The sequence below is a fragment of the Rana temporaria genome, chromosome 11 (assembly GCF_905171775.1).
Source record: "Rana temporaria chromosome 11, aRanTem1.1, whole genome shotgun sequence".
In the NCBI taxonomy this organism is placed as follows: Eukaryota; Metazoa; Chordata; class Amphibia; order Anura; family Ranidae; genus Rana; species Rana temporaria.
In genome coordinates this window covers 27,128,723-27,147,036 of record NC_053499.1, presented here as the reverse complement: position 1 = coordinate 27,147,036, position 18,314 = coordinate 27,128,723, and the positions used below count along the sequence as shown (strand labels likewise).

The following is an 18,314-nucleotide window of genomic DNA, read 5'->3' as shown; positions in this document are numbered from 1 at the left end:
TTTTTGCACCGTACTAGAAGATCTCAGCTATCACTCTACTAGCGCTAACTACTACAGGGTTTTCAGATGCCACAGTGAACAGGTTGGGCCATGTAACTGCATTTTATAATCATACCTGGAGTTCAGCTTTTATTATAATTTATATTGCATGCAATGTACTTCCATCATAGTGCACAGCCCTAAAATGATCTCCTCATTGAGACAATTATGTCCAATTTTGCACAATTTTTGAGCACTTTTTATTTTTGAGCTTTGCTATTCACATATATCATGTGTGTATTTTATCATTGCATCCATTATTTTTCTGCAGTTTCTGACTGATCCATATGACAGCTTCATGCAGCATCACCTGAAATATTATGGCTATTTTAAAGGTAGGTGCACATTATAAAGTCACTGTCGGAAAAATACAATAACTCATCTTTTCTTAAAAAAAACACAGTTCAACTAAGAAAAATGAAAAGCAGATCTAAAGCCGAAATATTTTTTGTAGTGGTAAATAGATTAGGGAAATGCTTCGAATCTCTGCACCTTTTGGCAAGGATATATTCACTTCCTGTTTTGGGGACAAAACAGGAAGTGAGAAGAATTAACGACAACGTGGAAACTCCCCTATGGACAGCTGTAGCTGAAGGAGCTGTCCCCAGATTTCCTATCACCCTGCGGTAATGAAAAACTGCTATTTTTTGGATTCCCTATCACTTCCTGTTCCAGCAACATTCGTCCCCAGATAAAATAGAAAGGGGGAATTGCAATGTAATGGATAGTGTAGTAGCAGCAGCAGCACCGAATGAGTGAAATATAGGGAGTGAACAGATCTAAGAACTAGGGTGGAGAGATCTGGAGTCCCCAAGAGATACTGCATAACATAGGCGTGCACACAGGGTGTGCCAGGTGTGCCCAGGCACACCCTAATCACCCTGTGCAGAACAGATTCCCCCTACTGACCTGGCTCCCCCTCCTTCCACCCACAGCACTGCCGGTTTCCCCCCACTCCCACCGGTTGTTGCTGTGGATGTTTTAGGATGAGTGGGGGAAGGGGCCAGTAAATATGCCATTTACTGGCCCCTTCCCTTTCTGAATGAACATCGTGAGTGATCGGTAGAGTGTGTTTTGAGCTTTGGAGTGCACACCCTAATGCCAAAGGCTGCACACACCTATGCTGCATAAGAAGCTAGTGAATGACGCCTCCCATCAATTTTAAGTGGACTGATCCTTTAACTATTGCTGTGGGGCAGCGCAATGCTGTATCCTGGCCTAGGCCACCAAGTCCCCGATCTAACGAGCGATCACGTGTGCCCGGCAGCGATTGCGCCCGCCGGGCACGGGAGTCAGGGGGCTAGTGGCCGGCGCGAGAGCCGACGTATAGCTACGGGCTCTCGCGCAGGGGAGCCGACCTGCCGCCGTAAAATGACAGCGGTTGGTCGGCAAGTAGTTAAAGAGGGGGTTCTCCCATAATTTTTTTTTTAACCTTAGATACCCTTAGATTCCTGCTCATTTAGTCTAGGGGAATCGGCTATTTGTTTTAAAATGCAAGCATTACTTACTGTTGTAGAAGGCGATCTCCGCCACTTCCGGGTATGGGTCTTCGGGAGTGGGCGTTCCTTCTTGATTGATAGTCTTCCGAAAGGCCGCATCCATCGCGTCACGAGTAGCCGAAAGAAGCCGAACGTCGGTGCGGCTCTATACTGCGCCTGCGCACCGACGTTCGTCTACTTTCGGAAAATCGTGACGCGATGGATGCGACCGTCGGAAGCCTTTCGGAAGACCTGTCGGAAGACTGTCAATCAAGAAGGAACGCCCAGTCCCGCAGCCCATACCCGGAAGTGGCGGAGAAGATCGCCCTCTACAACGGTAAGTAATGCTCGGATTTTAAAACAACTAGCCGATTCCCCTAGACTAAATGAGCAGGAATCTAAGGGAAAAAAATGCATTATACCGGTGAACCTCCGCTTTAAGGAATAATTCCAAGAATGGGGTATTTTATATACATATATAGTTAAACTGGTACAACTAGGATCAATGTAACTATGTATATGTCATACCTGGCCAATGCCACTGGAAGCTTGAAATCCACTTTCTCCCGGGTCCTTCGCCAAGCGGCTGCACTTCTGCTTCGCAATAACAGAAGGAAGGCTGCTCAGCACAGACACCATTCATAGAATGCTTTGTATTTTTAAAATGAATGCAAAGTGTTCCTTGATTGGAAGAGGTAGAAAGTGTACTGTCACTGCGCCTCATCAGATCATTAAGGGACAGCTTTGCATTTATTCAGAGAATGCAATGAATGGTACCTACGCCAAGCAGTCGAGCTATGGGCCCAGATTCAGGTAGAACCGCGCAATATTTGCGTGGGCAAAGGGCAACGATTTTTGCTCTGCGCCCACGCAAATATTTCGATTTGCCCGCGATTCGCGGAGCAGTAGCTCCGTAAATTGCGCGGGCGCTATGCTAATTTGCCCTGCGTAAGGGCGCCTAATGTAAATGATCCCGCCGGGGACGGGAATCATTTAAATTAGGCGCGCTCCCGCGCCGAGCGAACAGCGCATGCTCCGTCGGGAAACTTTCCCGACGTGCATTGCGGCAAATGACGTTGCAAGGACGTCATTTGCTTCTAAGTGAACGTGAATGGCGTCCAGCGCCATTCACGAATCACTTACGTAAACAACGTGAAATTCAAATTTCACGAGCGGGAAGGGTGGCTATACTTTAGCATTGGCTGCGCCTACTATGAGTAGGAGCAGCCTTACGCTAAAGTCGCCGTACGGAAACTCCGTACCTTGCGTGCGCAGGGCCCGCGCAACTTTTGTGAATCGGTGGTAGTATGCAATTTGCATACTATACGCCGATCACAATGGCCGCGCCCCCTAGCGGCCAACGCAAGAATGCAGCCTGAGATATGAAGGCATAAGGAGGCTTATGTCTGTCATATCCTAGGCTGCAGTCCGCGTAGCGATGTTCCTGAATCAGGGGCATTCGCTACGCGGGAGCAAAACAGCTATTGCGCCGCGCAACCTATGGTTGCGCGGGCGCAATCTATGGTTGCGCGGGCGCAATAGCTTCTTGAATCTAGGCCATTGTGTTCACATTGCAGGAGAGCAGCCGCTCAGCGCAGGACCCGGAGTCGAGTGGTGTCTACTTCGGTGATTTCCATCTTCAAGGGGCATCGGCCAGGTACAGGGTGAGCATGTAGTTGTGTTTGGAAGGTCATTTCTACTACCATAGGTGTGTGTAGCCTATTGCATTAGCTCAAACAACAACATTTTCTGGTCTGATGAAACAAAGATTGAATCTTTTGGCCTGAATGGCAAGCGTCCTGGCTGGAGGAAACCAGGCATGGTGGTGGCAGCATGATTCTGTTTGGATGTTTTTTAGAGGCAGGAACTGGGAGACTAGTCAGGATCAAGGGAAAGATGAATGCAGCAATGTACAGAGACATCCTTGATAAAAACCTGCTCTAGAGCACTCTGGACCTCAGACTGGGGTGAAGGTTCATCTTCCAACAGGACCATGACCCTAAACACACAGCCAAGATAACAAAGGAGTGGCTCTGTGAATGTCCTTTGGTGGCCCAGACTTGAACTCAATTGAACATCTCTGGAGAGATCTGAAAATGGCTGTGCCCCGACGCTCCTCATCCAATCTGATGGAGCTTGAGAGGTCCTGCAAAGAAGAATGGGAGAAACTGACCAAAATGTGGCGTGCCAACCGTGTATCATCATACTTAAAGCGGGGGTTCACCAAAAAAAAAAAAATTCTCACATTACATTGAGCCGAGTTGTGAGAATGACATTAGGCTGTTATTTTTTATTCCCTTGCCGTACATACCGTTTTATCTATATTTTCACCGCTGTTTCCGGGTATGTAATCTGCGGGAATGGGCGTTCCTATTCACATGTAAATTGATTGACATGCTTCCGACCGGCGCATACAGCGCGTCACGAGTTGCCGAAAGAAGCCGAACGTCGGTGCGCAGGCGCCGTATAGAGCCAACTCGCAGTCCGGCTACTTTCGGCAACTCGTGACGCGCTGTATGCGCCGGTCGGAAGCATGTCAATCAATTAACGTGAATAGGAACGCCCAGTCCCGCAGATTACATACCCGAAAGCCGCGGTGAAAATATAGATAAAACGGTATGTACGGCAAGGAAATTAAAAAAAACAGCCTAATGTCATTCTCACAACTCGGCTCAATGTAATGTTAGATTATTTTTTTTGGGTGAACCCCCCGCTTTAAAAAGAGTTGAGCCAAAGGTGCACCAACAAAGTATTGAGCAAAGGCTGTGAATTCTTATGTACAGGGTTTGACAAATTTGCTTGGAATCTAGGAGCCAGCTAAAAAAGTTAGGAGACAGAAAACGCACCCCGTCCCGACGAGCTTGCGCGCAGAAGCGAACACATACGTGAGCAAGCTGCCTGCATATGTAAACGGTGTTCAAACCACACATGTGAGGTATCGCCGCGATTGGTAGAGCGAGAGCAATAATTCTAGCCCTAGACCTCCTCTGTAACTCAAAACATGCAACCTGTAGATTTTTTTAAACGTCGCCTATGAAGATTTTAAAGGGTAAAAGTTTGTCGGCATTCCACGAGCGGACGCAATTTTGAAGCGTGACATGTTGGGTATGAATTTACTCGGCGTAACATTATCTTTCATAATATAAAAAAAAATTGGGATAACTTTACTGTTGTCTTATTTTTTAATAAAAAAAAGTGTATTTTTTTCCCAAAAAAGTGCGCTTGTAAGACCGCTGCGCAAATACGGCGTGACAGAAAGTATTGCAACGATCGCCATTTTATTCTCTAGGGTGTTAGGATAAAAAATATATATAATGTTTGGGGGTTCTAATTAGAGGGAAGAAGATGGCAGTGAAAATAGTGAAAAATGACATTAGAATTGCTGTTTAACTTGTATTGCTTAACTTGTAATACCAACGGCCACCACCAGATGGCGCCAGCTCACACATCTGGTGGTAATAACTTGTAATACCAATGGCTCACCACCAGATGGCGCCAGCTCACAAAAAAAAAATGTTTTGCCCACCTTCCAAGCCAAGTCGCCAGGACTCAATTTCTAGTCGCCATGGCGACCTGGCAACCGGGATTTGTTGAGCCCTGCTTGTGTACATGGGATTATTTATTTATTGAATTATTTTTTTATAAAATTTGCACAGATTTCAAACAAACTTCTTTTGCGTTGTCATTATGGGGTATTGTTTGTAGAATTTTGAAGAAAATAATGAATTTAATCCATTTTGGAATAAGGCTGTAACATAACAAAATGTGGAAAAAGTGAAGCGCTTTCCAGATGCACTGTATCTGCAGCTCTAAAAAAATGTATATACAGCAACAATATAATATAATTTTAAACCATGTTTATTGCAGAAAAAAAAGCGAAAGAGGAGATTTTACTGCGTCCAGCGCGGAGAAACAGAAGGATGGAACGAACCCCTACAGACAGCGATTCGGACAAATTCTCTCATGACCAGAAGAAACTGATTTGTAAGTCCAACAAAAGTCCAGAGAACTGTGAATTTTGGACCAAGAGGCTTTCCCTGGTAGGGACAACTTCCCGTGGGTTAGACAAAAGACAACACACACAAGAGTTCTAAATTTTTAATGCCCATTTTTCACGACGAGAAAAATGCTCTGGAGCCTACACACGGACGTTTTTAACCACTTAACGACCGCCGCATTTACATATATGTCCACAGAATGGCACGTACAGGCAGATGGGCGTACCCGTATGTCCCTGCCTAGACGTGGGTCGAGGGGGCCGATCGGGACCCCCCCGGTACATGCGGCGGTCGGAAATCGTCTGGGAGCGATCCGGGATGAGCGGGCGGCTATTCGTTTCTAGCCACCCCCTCGCGATCGCTCCCCGGAGCTGAAGAACGGGGAGAGGCGTATGTAAACACGGCTTCCCCGTGCTTCACTGTGGCGGCGCATCGATCGAGTGATCCCTTTTTATAGGGAGACGCGATTGATGACGTCAGACCTACAGCCACACCCCCCTACAGTTGTAAACACACACTAGGTGAACCCTAACTCCTACAGCGCCCCCTGTGGTTAACTCCCAAACTGCAACTGTCATTTTCACAATAAACAATGCGATTTAAATGAATTTTTTGCTGTGAAAATGACAATGGTCCCAAAAATGTGTCAAAATTGTCCGAAGTGTCCGCCATAATGTCACAATCACTAAAAAAATTGCTGATCGTCGCCATTAGTAGTAATAAAATAACAATTTATAAAAATGCAATAAAACTATCCCCTATTTTGTAAACGCTATAAATTTTGCGCAAACCAACCGATAAACGCTTATTTGCAATTTTTTTTACTTGGATTATACAGTATATGCTATGGAGGGGTCGTAGGCGTTATATTCCTAGATAATGTTGCAAAGCGCTGCGCAAACTGTTGGCGCTGGACAAATTCTGTATAATAATAAAAGCATAGGTGTGCGCAGCCTATTGCATTAGGGTGTGCACCCCAAAGCTCAAACACACACTACCGATCACTCACCATATTCATTCAGAAAGGGAAGGGGCTGATAAATACATATTTACTGGCTCCTTCCCTCACTCATCCTAAAACATCTCCGCAGCAACATCCGGCAGGAGAGGTGAGGATGGAAGCCAGAGGTTAAATACTGACTTGGTTTGCGAGTGTTGTCTCGCAAAATTAGCATAATTCAAGCTAATAGGGATTATGGATCGGAGCTGTTCGGAAATACGTTCCTGAGTGTTTCAAACCTTTCCTATGGTTTCCGAGATCAGTCGAGCTGTCATCAAGGATTTCCGAGGCTCTCCGGCGCCCCCCCCACCTCTGGCAACATGCGGTGTTGCATGCCATAGAAGTAAATGCAGAACAAATTATCTTTGTGTCTATTGACTTCTATGGGGAAACTTGCATTGATATGCAAGTGCTTTGGATTACAAGCATTCTCCTGGAATGAATAAATAATGAATTAGGTTATTGCGCAAAAAGTACATAAACACAAAATAGTGATATTCAAAGTGGAAAAGGTGAAATAAAGGTGATATAAGTGACCAAATATTAACTAAAATAAACAGTAACAAATAGAGTGAGAACGCAGTAAACCCTGCTAAAGGAATAGATGTCCACTAATCCCAGAGAGGAATGGAAACTCCACCAGAGTCTGGTCTCCCAGAACTCTCACCTCACTAAAGGATAAAGTCAGCAGTACAACGCAAACTGTGTCCACCACACACTGGCTTCCTCCGTGACTCTTGGTTCAAATAGCAGATGCTAAACCCGGTCCCTTGTAAAAGTACCTGTATGCTCTCCGAACCAGGGAACAAGAGGGACAAAAGAGGGCCTCCAATAGTGTAGTGTAAAACTTCAGGGACGTTTATTAAAGTAAGATTGCACTTACATGAAAAGATAAAAACGAGTGCATATACTCATGAACAGTGGCGTCCTCTGCACCGTCTCACGTCACTCCTGGTGTACGTCTGCTGCGGCCAATCCCTACGCGTTACGACACCATCACGTGTCTTCATCTGGGGCTCCATTCTCCTGGAATGGATTATGCTCGTAATCCAAGGTTCCACTGTACTTATCATTCAGGTTCATTTCACAAATGAGCATAACACATTGAACATTTTTTTATTCTTGCAGCACACACTTCCTATGCAGCTCTCAGAATTTGGTAGCATAACTTTTCAAGGCTGCAAGGAAATGGCCACCAGTTGCTGTGATTGCAGGTTTAAAAAGGGAGCAGATAGCTATACACAATATTGTCCAGCAGGTGTCAGAGTGCAGATCCAACTTTGACTTGCATCTATATGGGAAATCATTGAGGGCCTCCAGCTCAGTATATACTGTAGAACTTGTACTGCTCAGCCCCCAAAAAATGTCCTCCTAATATGCAGGCTTTTTCCAAAAAGTTATTGGATCAACATAAAAGCCAGGCAACTAGCATTTTCCAGGAAGATGGATCAGCCTTCCTATTCTTAGTACAAGTTTCCTTTTATTTAAATATTGTTTTTCTGGAGATTGTATCGTCTGAGTGCCCTTTTCTCTTTCAGACTCGCTGTTGCTAGAAAGCACCGGGTTTAAGAGCAGACAGATTGTTTTTGACAATCAGGAAGGGCAAATCATCCCACGTCTCAGGAAGCCCCGGAATCTGTTCTCTACCTTCAGGGAAAATGGGTTCCTGAAACCTCCGCGCTGGCCTACGGATTGTGAGGTCATTCCTGGAGAAATCACTCATATTGGTAATTATAATTTAAGAAAACATTTATAAAGATTTTTTTTTCTTCTTGTTATGTGTTTTATGAAGTATTTACAGTTAGACATACCTGCGCCCGTCGCAGTAATCTAAGCCGTTTACGTAAGGCGTACGTCCCCCGTAAAGTTATTCCACATATAGGAGGCGCATCCCATGCAAAGGTATGGACGACGGAACAGCCGTCGTATTTTACATCGTTTACATAGTACTACATGAATAGGGCTGGGCGTAGGTTACGTTCAGTGATTCGACGTATCTTAGGTGTTCGTTCCGACGTGATTCTGAGCATGCGCACTGGGAAGCGCATACGCCGTTCGTTTGGTCCATCATTTGCATGAGGTCACGGTTCATTTAAATGGATCACGCCCACCATCCACCTACTTTGAATTAGGCGAGCTTACGCTGACGATTTTACGTTACGCCGGCGCAACGTTGGGAGCATTTGCATTGTGAATTGGGTGCTTGCCTCTCTGCTTTACGTCGGCGTAGCGCATATGAGATGCGCTACGCCCGCCTAAAAATGCGCCGATCTACCTGAATCCGGCCCATATTTTATAGATATTTTTTTCTTTCTTTTTTTCTTTTTATTAAAGGGCCCAGAAGTCCCAAGGGCCCTGGATGGCTACCCCCCTTTTTTATAATTTTTTTTTTTTTAATATATATTTTTTCTTTATTTCTTTTTTGTAAAGAGCCCCCCCCCCCCCGCTTCTCAATTCAATTGGTGGCGGCCTGAAGCTGTGTAAGGGGCCCCATAATTCCTGATGGCGGCCCTGAGTAAAACCCATCAGGATTTACTTCCTCTTTAAGCCTCATATACACAGGGGCTGAATGCCGGGCGACCGCGGCCAGTTCAAGAAAAAAACGGCCGACATTCGACTCGTGTGTGGGGCAGCTGGTCCAACAAAAGCCGGTCGTTTGGCTGGCTTTCGTCAAGCAAGCATGCTGGAAAACCAGAAGCTGACTGGCTCCTGATTAGTGCAATTAGCAAATGGCAGAGAGCGCTCATCAGTGTTCTGGTGGGGGGCCCGTCCTCCTGTCAGAACACAACAGCTCAGTGAGGGAGATTGCTGTACTAACATTGGATCATTTGTACATCGGCTCCAACCAGAGCAGGTTTTAAAAAAACACTCAGTGTGTAGCAGGCTTTCCAAATTATTATTATTATTATTATTATTATTATTATTATTAATAATATTATTATTATACAGGATTTATATAGCGCCAACAGTTTACGCAGCACTTTACAATATAAAAGGGAGACAATACAGTTACAATAAACTAAAATACAAGGGGATTTAGAGGGCCCTGCTCAGAAGAGCTTACAATCTTCATCATTATCAACCCCCTTTTACATTTAAGTAGGTTGTTTATTAGATAACAGTGAAATCTACTACTGGAAAGTGTTCTTATTTTCTATTTGTCCAACTGTCCTCATATAGAATGGGATCCTCCCCATCCAGAGCCCTTCTACAAACATACTGGCAAAGAAGCAATGCCATCCGTTTCTGAGGAAGGAGATGGCAAAGTGGTGTATGAAATCAAAGCAGGTAATCGTGTCATGTGTTTTTTTTTTTTATTCTTTTTATTAGAAGTTTTTGACATAAAAGTTGCAAACATAAAAAACGTAATAAACATTCAGCACTACCATTCAACAGCACCAATGTACAATGTAAATCCCAGATAAATAAAAGCAGCGATCTTCCCAGAGCAAATAATGAAGAAAAAAAGAATGATAAATACAATATATATATATATATTTATATTTATATATAAACACGGTACATACAACATACCGTAAGTACAGCAGCCAACACAATAATGTCATGTTTAAAGCCCATCTAAATTAGAATTTTATGGATTAAAAAAAAATTTTGAATTTTAAATAGGCAAAATATATTCCAAGTAAATAAAAAGGTGTGTACAAAGTCTTTTGATGGCAGATCGGAAAGTGGTTAAGCAAATTATGATGAATATTTTTTATATTTTTTATACATAAGGGTCAATTCACTAAGAGATAATTATATAAATTAAAGAAGTTGTAAAGGTACAATTTTTGTTTCCCTAAATAGCTTCCTTTACCTTAGTGCAGTCCTCCTTCACTTACCTCATCCTTCCATTTTGCTTTTAAATGTCCTTATTTCTTCTGAGAAATCCTCACTTCCTGTTCTTCTGTCTGTAACTCCACATAGTAATGCAAGGCTTTCTCCCTGGTGTGGAGTGTCGTGCTCGCCCCCTCCCTTGGACTACAGGAGAGTCAGGACGCTCTCTACGTTGCAGATAGAGAAAGGAGCTGTGTGTTAGTGGGCGTCCTGACTCTCCTGTAGTCCATTGCAATCCTAGAGGCGATTGTGACTAGATACTAATTGGCTAGTAACACACAATCACTTTGCAACATTACAAACTGGGAAGCAGAGTCAAAGCAAAGATGACTCCCTCTCGGTATATATGAAATTACAAACTACGCATTTAGAAACCATGATTCAAACATTAACACATTGATCAGATTATTTATAGCTGCTAATTTATTTGACTTGTATATCTAAAAACATCTCCTTTTAATGACTCCTCCTGCAGCATACAAAGGGTCTCACTACACTGGTTCCCGAACTGGCGGACGTCGGTGTGTCATTTATACACCGTGTACAAATGTCGATGGGATCAATAACAACAACAACTTGCAGTTTGAATCTCAATTTGAAAGCGGCAATCTTCAAAAAGCTGTCAAAGTGTGAGTGACCCAATCTACTCCTGTAAACCCAATCACAGATACGAATTTCCTGGGAAGTGTGAAGCTTCCCACCACTGCAATGTCATATCTACCAAATAAGGGGGCTGAGAACATACAGGTGTGAGGAGGCTTCTAGCATACAGGTGTGAGGTGGCTGAGAGCGTACAGGTGTGAGGTGGCTGAGAGCGTACAGGTGTGAGGAGGCTTCTAGCATACAGGTGTGAGGAGGCTTCTAGCATACAGGTGTGAGGAGGCTTCTAGCATACAGGTGTGAGGAGGCTTCTAGCATACAAGTGTGAGGAGGCTTCTAGCATACAAGTGTGAGGTGGCTGAGAGCGTACAGGTGTGAGGTGGCTGAGAGCGTACAGGTGTGAGGTGGCTGAGAGCATACAGGTGTGAGGAGGCTTCTAGCATACAGGTGTGAGGTGGCTGAGAGCGTACAGGTGTGAGGTGGCTGAGAGCGTACAGGTGTGAGGAGGCTTCTAGCGTACAGGTGTGAGGAGGCTTCTAGCGTACAGGTGTGAGGAGGCTTCTAGCGTACAGGTGTGAGGAGGCTTCTAGCGTACAGGTGTGAGGAGGCTTCTAGCGTACAGGTATGAGGCGGCTGCAAAAAATACAGGTGTGAGGGGGCTGCAAAAAATACAGGTGTGAGGCGGCTGTGAGCATACAGGTGTGAGGCGGCTGTGAGCATACAGGTGTGAGGCGGCTGTGAGCATACAGGTGTGAGGAGGCTGCGAGCATACAGGTGTGAGGGGGGGCTGCGAGCATACAGGTGTGAGGGGGGGGCTGCGAGCATACAGGTGTGATGGGGGCTGCGAGCATACAGGTGTGATGGGGGGGCTGCGAGCGTACAGGTGTGATGGGGGGCAGCGAGCGTACAGGTGTAAGGGGGGCTGAGGCACTGAAGGACTTGGTGGGATGGCTAGTGGGTGGGCCCTGGGGAATGTTGGTGGTCAGGCCCATGGGGGCCCAGGCCTAAAGCTGTGCAAGGGGCCCCACAATTTCTGATGGCTGCCCTGTGTGTGTTATGTGATCTGCTTACATCGTCTATTATCTTTTCAGAGGGACATATGAGTATGAACTGACCCTACGCACCGACCTCTACACCAGCAAGCACACTCAATGGTTCTACTTCCAGGTGAAGAACACAAAGAAAGGTGTCCCTTATCGTTTCACGATCACTAACCTAATGAAGAGCAACAGCCTGTACAATGCTGGCATGAAGCCTCTTATGTATTCAGAACACGATGCCACCCTCACAGGAGAGGGGTGGAAGAGGGAAGGGAGAGATATAAAGTACTATCGTAACTCTCGCCCACAGGGTGGTGGCTCTTTGTACTGCTTAACATGGACATTTGAGTTCCCCCATGACAACGATACCTGTTTCTTTGCACACTGTTATCCGTATACATATTCTGACCTGCATAGGGATATTGAAATGTGGACCAGTGACCCAGATCGCTCCCAGTACTGCAAACTCCGGACCTTATGCAGGAGTCTAGCCGGTAACACGGTCTACTTGATGACCATTACGTCCCCATCTGTAAAACCTGAGTTGGCCTCTAGTAAGAAAGCAGTGGTGGTGACGGCCAGAGTACATCCTGGGGAGACTAATGGCTCCTGGATGATGAAAGGCTTCCTGGACTTTATCCTGAGTGACTCTCCTGATGCTCGCCTGCTCAGAGATATGTTTATTTTTAAAGTGATTCCCATGCTGAATCCAGATGGAGTAATTGTTGGAAACTACCGCTGCTCTCTGTCTGGGAGGGATCTAAACAGGAACTATCGAAGTATGCTGAAGGACTCCTATCCGTGTATTTGGCACACAAGGGCTATGATTAAAAGGTGAGGTCATCGGATGGAAGGTACCGTATTTATCTGGGTATTGCGCGCTCCCGCGTATAGCGCGCACCCCTAATTTTGACCTGTTTTTCCTGTAAAAAAATGTTTTATTACATTTTACTACTTACAGTTTTGGTGTCTTGCCCAGCGTCCATCGGCGGCGTCGTCCGGTCCGGCGTCCGTCTGCGGCCTCGGTGGTGTTCTCCCGCGCTGTCTTCATGTCGAATCCCCGCTTCCCGCGCTCAGTTTGAAGCCTCCGCCGACGTATACTGAGCGCAGTACACTCGGGTATATTCGGCCAGGCTCGGCTTCTCACGCATAAACGTCACAGAGCGTAACTATGAGTGAAGCCGAGCCTGGCCGAATGTACACGAGCGTACTGCGCTCTGTATATGTCGGCACAGCCATTTAAACACGGCGCGGGTATCGGCATATATCGCGCACCCACGATTTTACCCTGATTTTCAGGGGAAAAAAGTGCGCGATATACGCTGATAAATACGGTACTTTATGTGATCAGAAGTGTGTGGACACCTGACCATTATACCTACTCTATACTATACCTACTCTACTCTATACAGTGCATCCGGAAAGTATTCACAGCGCTTCACTTTTTCCACATTTTGTTATATTACAGCCTTATTTCAAAATAATTTTAATTTTATTTAATTTTATTTTTTATAAATTTGCAAAGATTTCAAGAATTTGGAGGAAAATAATGAATTTAATATTCATTATTTTCCTCCAAATTCTTCAAACAATACCCCATAATGACAACGTAAAAGACATTTGTTTGTTTGATATCTTTGCAAATTTATAAAAAAGGAAAAAAATCACATGTACATAAGTATTCACAGCCTTTGTCATGACACTCAAAATTGAGCTCAGGTGCATCCTATTTCCACCGATCATATATAGTTACATACATATAGCTAGATTCAGAGAGACTTAGGCTGGCGTATCAGTAGATACGCCAGCCTAAGTCTAAATTTGCGTCGGCGCTAATTTAAGCGTATTCTGGTAACCAGATACGCTTAAATTAGGCTCAGATACGAGCGGCGTAAGTGTCTTACTCCGTCGTATCCTAAAGTGTAATTTTTAGGCTGACCGCTAGGTGGCGCTTCCATTGCGGTCGGCGTAGAATATGTAAATCACTAGATACGCCTATTCACGAACGTACGCCCGGCCGACGCAGTACAGCTACGCCGTTTACGTTACGCATTATCAGGCCTAAAGTTATTCCATCAAATAGATGGAATAGTAATGTTAAAGGGGAGGTTCACCCTAAAAACTACTTTTTCTTATTACACTGGCCCCCCACATTACAATACGATTAAGCCTATTATCTTTTTTTTGATGCTGTACATACCTTCGTACAGCTATTCACCCGTGGCTTCCGGGTTGCGAGTCCCGCGGGAGTGGGCGTTCCTAACATGTCTGTGATTGACGTTTTGACCAAAAACGAGCTCCCCCCCGTTGCGTAAGTCGCGTCACGGTTGGCGAAAGGAGCCGAACGGCGAGTCGGCACTATACTGCGCATGCGCATCACCGTTCGGGGGGGAGCTTGTTTTTGGTCAAAACGTCAATCACAGACATGTTGGGAACGCCCGCGGGACTCGCAACCCGGAAGCCACGGGTGAATAGCTGTACGAAGGTATGTACAGCATCAAAAAAAAGATAATAGGCTTAATCGTATTGTAATGTGGGGGGCAAGTGTAATAAGAAAAAGTAGTTTTTAGGGTGAACCACCCCTTTTAAGTATGGCCGCCGTTCCCGCGTCGAAATTTGAAAATTTTACGTTGTTTGCGTAAGTCGTCCGTGAATAGGGTTTTACGTCATTTACGTCCACGTCAAAATCAATAGGACCGTGCAGCGTACTTTTGCCGCAATGCACACTGGGATATGTACACGGACGGCGCATGCGCCGTTCGTAAAATACGCCAATCACGTCAGGTCAAGCCCCATTAACATAAAACAGGCCCCCTTAGCTAAATTTGAATTAGGCGCCATTACGCCCGCCCGACTTGCGCTACGCCGCCGTAACTTAGCAGGCAAGTACTTTGTGAATCATGTACTTGCCTCGCTAACTTACGGCGGCGTAGTGTAAACACGATACGCTACGCCGCCGCAAAGTTAGGACGCCCTCTCTGAATCTAGCTAATAGTTACATAGTAGGTGAGGTTGAAAAAAGTCCATCAAGTCCAACCTATGTGTGTGATTATATGTCAGTATTACATTGTATATCCCTGTATGTTGTGGTTGTTCAGGTGCTTATCTAATAGTTTTTTTAAACTATCGATGCCCCCCCCCCTCCCCCGCTGAGACCATCTCCTGTGGAAGGGAATTCCACATACTTGCCGCTCTTACAGTAAAGAACTCTCTACGTAGTTTAACCACTAGTCCACCGGGCCTATTTTGGCACTTCTCTCCTTCATGTAAAAATCAACTTTTTTTCTCGCATGGTATTTGCGCAATAATTTTTCAAACGCCAATTTTTTTGTATTCCCTATTTAAAATGTTTCTACATTAAACCTCATTTGCAATGTTGTTGCCCACCCCATTAATTTGTTCAAATCTTTTTGCAAAGTTTCCACATCCTGCAGAGAAGTTATTGCCCTGCTTGGCTTAGTATCGTCCGCAAATACAGAGATTGAACTGCTTACCCCATCCTCCAGGTCGTTTATGAACAAATTAAATAGGATTGGTCCCAGCATAGAACCCTGGGGGACCCCACTACCCACCCCTTAACCATTCCGAGTACTCCCTTGACATGTTTCTACAACTTGATTGGAGTCCACCTGTGGTAAATTCAGTTGATTGGACAGGATTTAGAAAGGCACACGCCTGTCTATAGAAGGTCCCACAGTTAACATTGCATGTCGGCGCACAAACCAAGCGATGAAGTCCAAGGAACTGTCCGTAGACCTCGGAGACAGGATTGTATTGAGGCACAGATCTGGTGAAGGGTATAGAAAAATGTCTGCAACATTGAAGGTCCCAATGAGCACAGTGGCCTCCAACATCTGTAAATGGATGAAGTTTTAAATCACCAGAACTCTTCCTAGAGTGGGTGGTCCAGCCAAACTGAGTGATCAGGGGGAAAGGGGCCTTAGTCAGGGAAGTGACCAAGAACCTGATGGTCACTCTGACAGCACTCGCGTTTCTCTGTGGAGAGAGGAGAACCTTACAGAAGAACAACCATCTCTGCAGCACTCCACCAATCAGGCCTGTATTATAGAGTGGCCAGATGGAAGCCACTCCTCAGTAAAAGGCACATGACAGCCCTTCAAGAGTTTGCCAAAAAGGCACCTGAAGGATTTTGGCAATGAGAAACAAAATTATCTGGTCTGAAGAAATATTGAACTCTTTGGCCTGAATGGCAAGCGACGTGTTTGGAGGAAACCAGGCACCACTCATCACCTGGCCAATATCATCCCTACAGTGAAGCATGGCGGTGGCAGCATCATGCTGTGGGCATGTTTTTTAGAGGCAGGAATTGGGAGACTAGTCAGGAATGAGGGAAAGATGAATGCAGCAATGTACATAGACACACTTAATGAAAACCTGCTCCAGAGCACTCTGGACCTCAGACTGGAATGAAGGTTAATTTTCCAACAGGGCAATGACCCTAAGCACACAGCCAGGATAACAAAGGAGTGGCTACGGGACAACTCTGTGAACGTCCTTGAGTGCCCCAGCCAGAGACCAGACTTGAACCCAAATAAACATCTCTTTAGAGATCTGAAAATGGTTGTGCACTGACGCTCCCAATCCAACCTGATGGAGCTTGAGAGGTCCTGCAAAGAAGAATGGGAGAAACTGCCCAAAAATAGGTGTGCCAAGCTTGTAGCATCATACTCAGAAAGACTTGAGGCTGTAATTGGTGCCAAAGGAGCTTCACCAAAGTATTGAGCAAAGGCTGTGAATACTTCTGTACGTGTGATTTCCCCCCTTTTATTTATTTTATTTATTTATTTTAATTTTTTTATAAACTTGCAAAGATTTCAAACAAACTTCCTTCATATTGTCATTATGGGATATTGTTTGTAGAATTTGGAGGAAAATAATGAATTTAATCCATTTTGAAATAAGGCTGTAACTTAAAAAAATTTGGAAAAAGTGAAGCGCTCTGAATACTTTCCGCATTCCCTGTATGTCCAAAAGTATGTGGACAGTGCGCCAAACTACCAAGTACCAAGGGTACTCACTGCAGTCTTCTTGTTGCCTGGTTTTCTCCTGTTCATGCTCCTGATCTTATGCTTGCTATATGCACAGTGACATCTAGTGGACAAAGGGAAAAGCACAGCCCATTTATGTTGGAAGAGCATCAAGGGATGCAGGGTTGTATAGTGTAAAATATTTTTGCATGTCTCGGACCTGCCATCAGAAAGATACAGAGGAGAAGCCCAAACCTAAATCATTTGAGCTACATTTTTAAATGTACCGACACAACAGAAATGAAGCTCTGAACTGTCGGCCAACAAGAATCCAGGATGTTTAATTCTGGACAATTTAAGGCAGTATTAAACCCAAAAGCAAACATTTATTATATTGTGTGCAAAAATGTATTAATTTATTATATTGCAGCTGCAGGCATCATCCCGGTACCGTTGTTTAGAGCGGGCGATTGGCTATCCAGACATAACAACCGATGCGGCTGAAAGCCGCTCGGTTTTAATGCCGAAGGAGCGGGAGGGGACATCCGCCGCCTCACGCCGCTCTGACCGGGCCTCCCGTCCCACCGGGATACCGATCCTCCATCCGGCGCCTCCAGTGTCCAGGCGCAGACTGAAACTAAGCCGTAAACGGCTTTGATTCAGTCTCCGCAATGGAAACACGGAAGCGACGTCATGACGTCACTTCCGGGTTTCTCGGCTGCCAATGGCACCGGATTTTAAAAGGTACACAGTATTCAGATCGCTGTTTTCGGCGATCTGAATACTTTGAAGTGCAAAGGAGGGATCGGGTGTCTTTTACCGTGAGACATAAAATATTGCAAGAATCACCATTTTATTCTCTAGATTCTCTGCTAAAAAATATATATATATAATGTTTGGGGGTTCTAAGTAATTTTCTGGCAAAAAATATGGATTTTAACTTGTAAACACTAATAGGTAGATTCATGTAGATTGGAATATCTTTAGGGCGGCGTAGCCTAGCCTGTTTAGGCTACACCGCCGTAAATTAGCTAGGCTAGTAGTGATTTTCAATCTACTTACCTGCTAATCTACGGCGGCGTAGCCTCAAACGAGCGGGCGTAAGGGTGCCTAATTCAAATTACTTGGAGGGGGGCGTGTTGTATGGTAATGATGCTTGACCTCACGTTTATTGACGGTTTGTGCTACTGCGCATGCGCCGGGCGCCTACATTTCCCAGTGCGCATTGCGGCTAAGTAGGCCGTACGGGCCTATTGATTTCGACGTGGACGTAAACGACGTAACTCCCGACTCGCGGACGACTTGCGCAAACGACGTAAAAAAATTCGAAC

At 45.1% G+C, this 18,314-nt stretch overlaps 1 protein-coding gene across 2 annotated transcripts in view; it reads left to right on the top strand.

Annotated features, from left to right (window-relative positions):
* Window positions 1-18,314, top strand: part of AGBL2 (AGBL carboxypeptidase 2) — a 63,893-nt gene that overhangs the window by 9,549 nt on the left and 36,030 nt on the right. For both annotated transcript variants that reach the window (XM_040328273.1, XM_040328271.1), the window contains exons 3-8: window positions 311-374; window positions 5,385-5,501; window positions 8,054-8,242; window positions 9,696-9,803; window positions 10,831-10,984; window positions 12,047-12,829. In XM_040328273.1, the coding sequence (XP_040184207.1) occupies window positions 311-374; window positions 5,385-5,501; window positions 8,054-8,242; window positions 9,696-9,803; window positions 10,831-10,984; window positions 12,047-12,829 (1,415 nt within the window). The remainder of the gene's footprint in view (window positions 1-310; window positions 375-5,384; window positions 5,502-8,053; window positions 8,243-9,695; window positions 9,804-10,830; window positions 10,985-12,046; window positions 12,830-18,314) is intronic.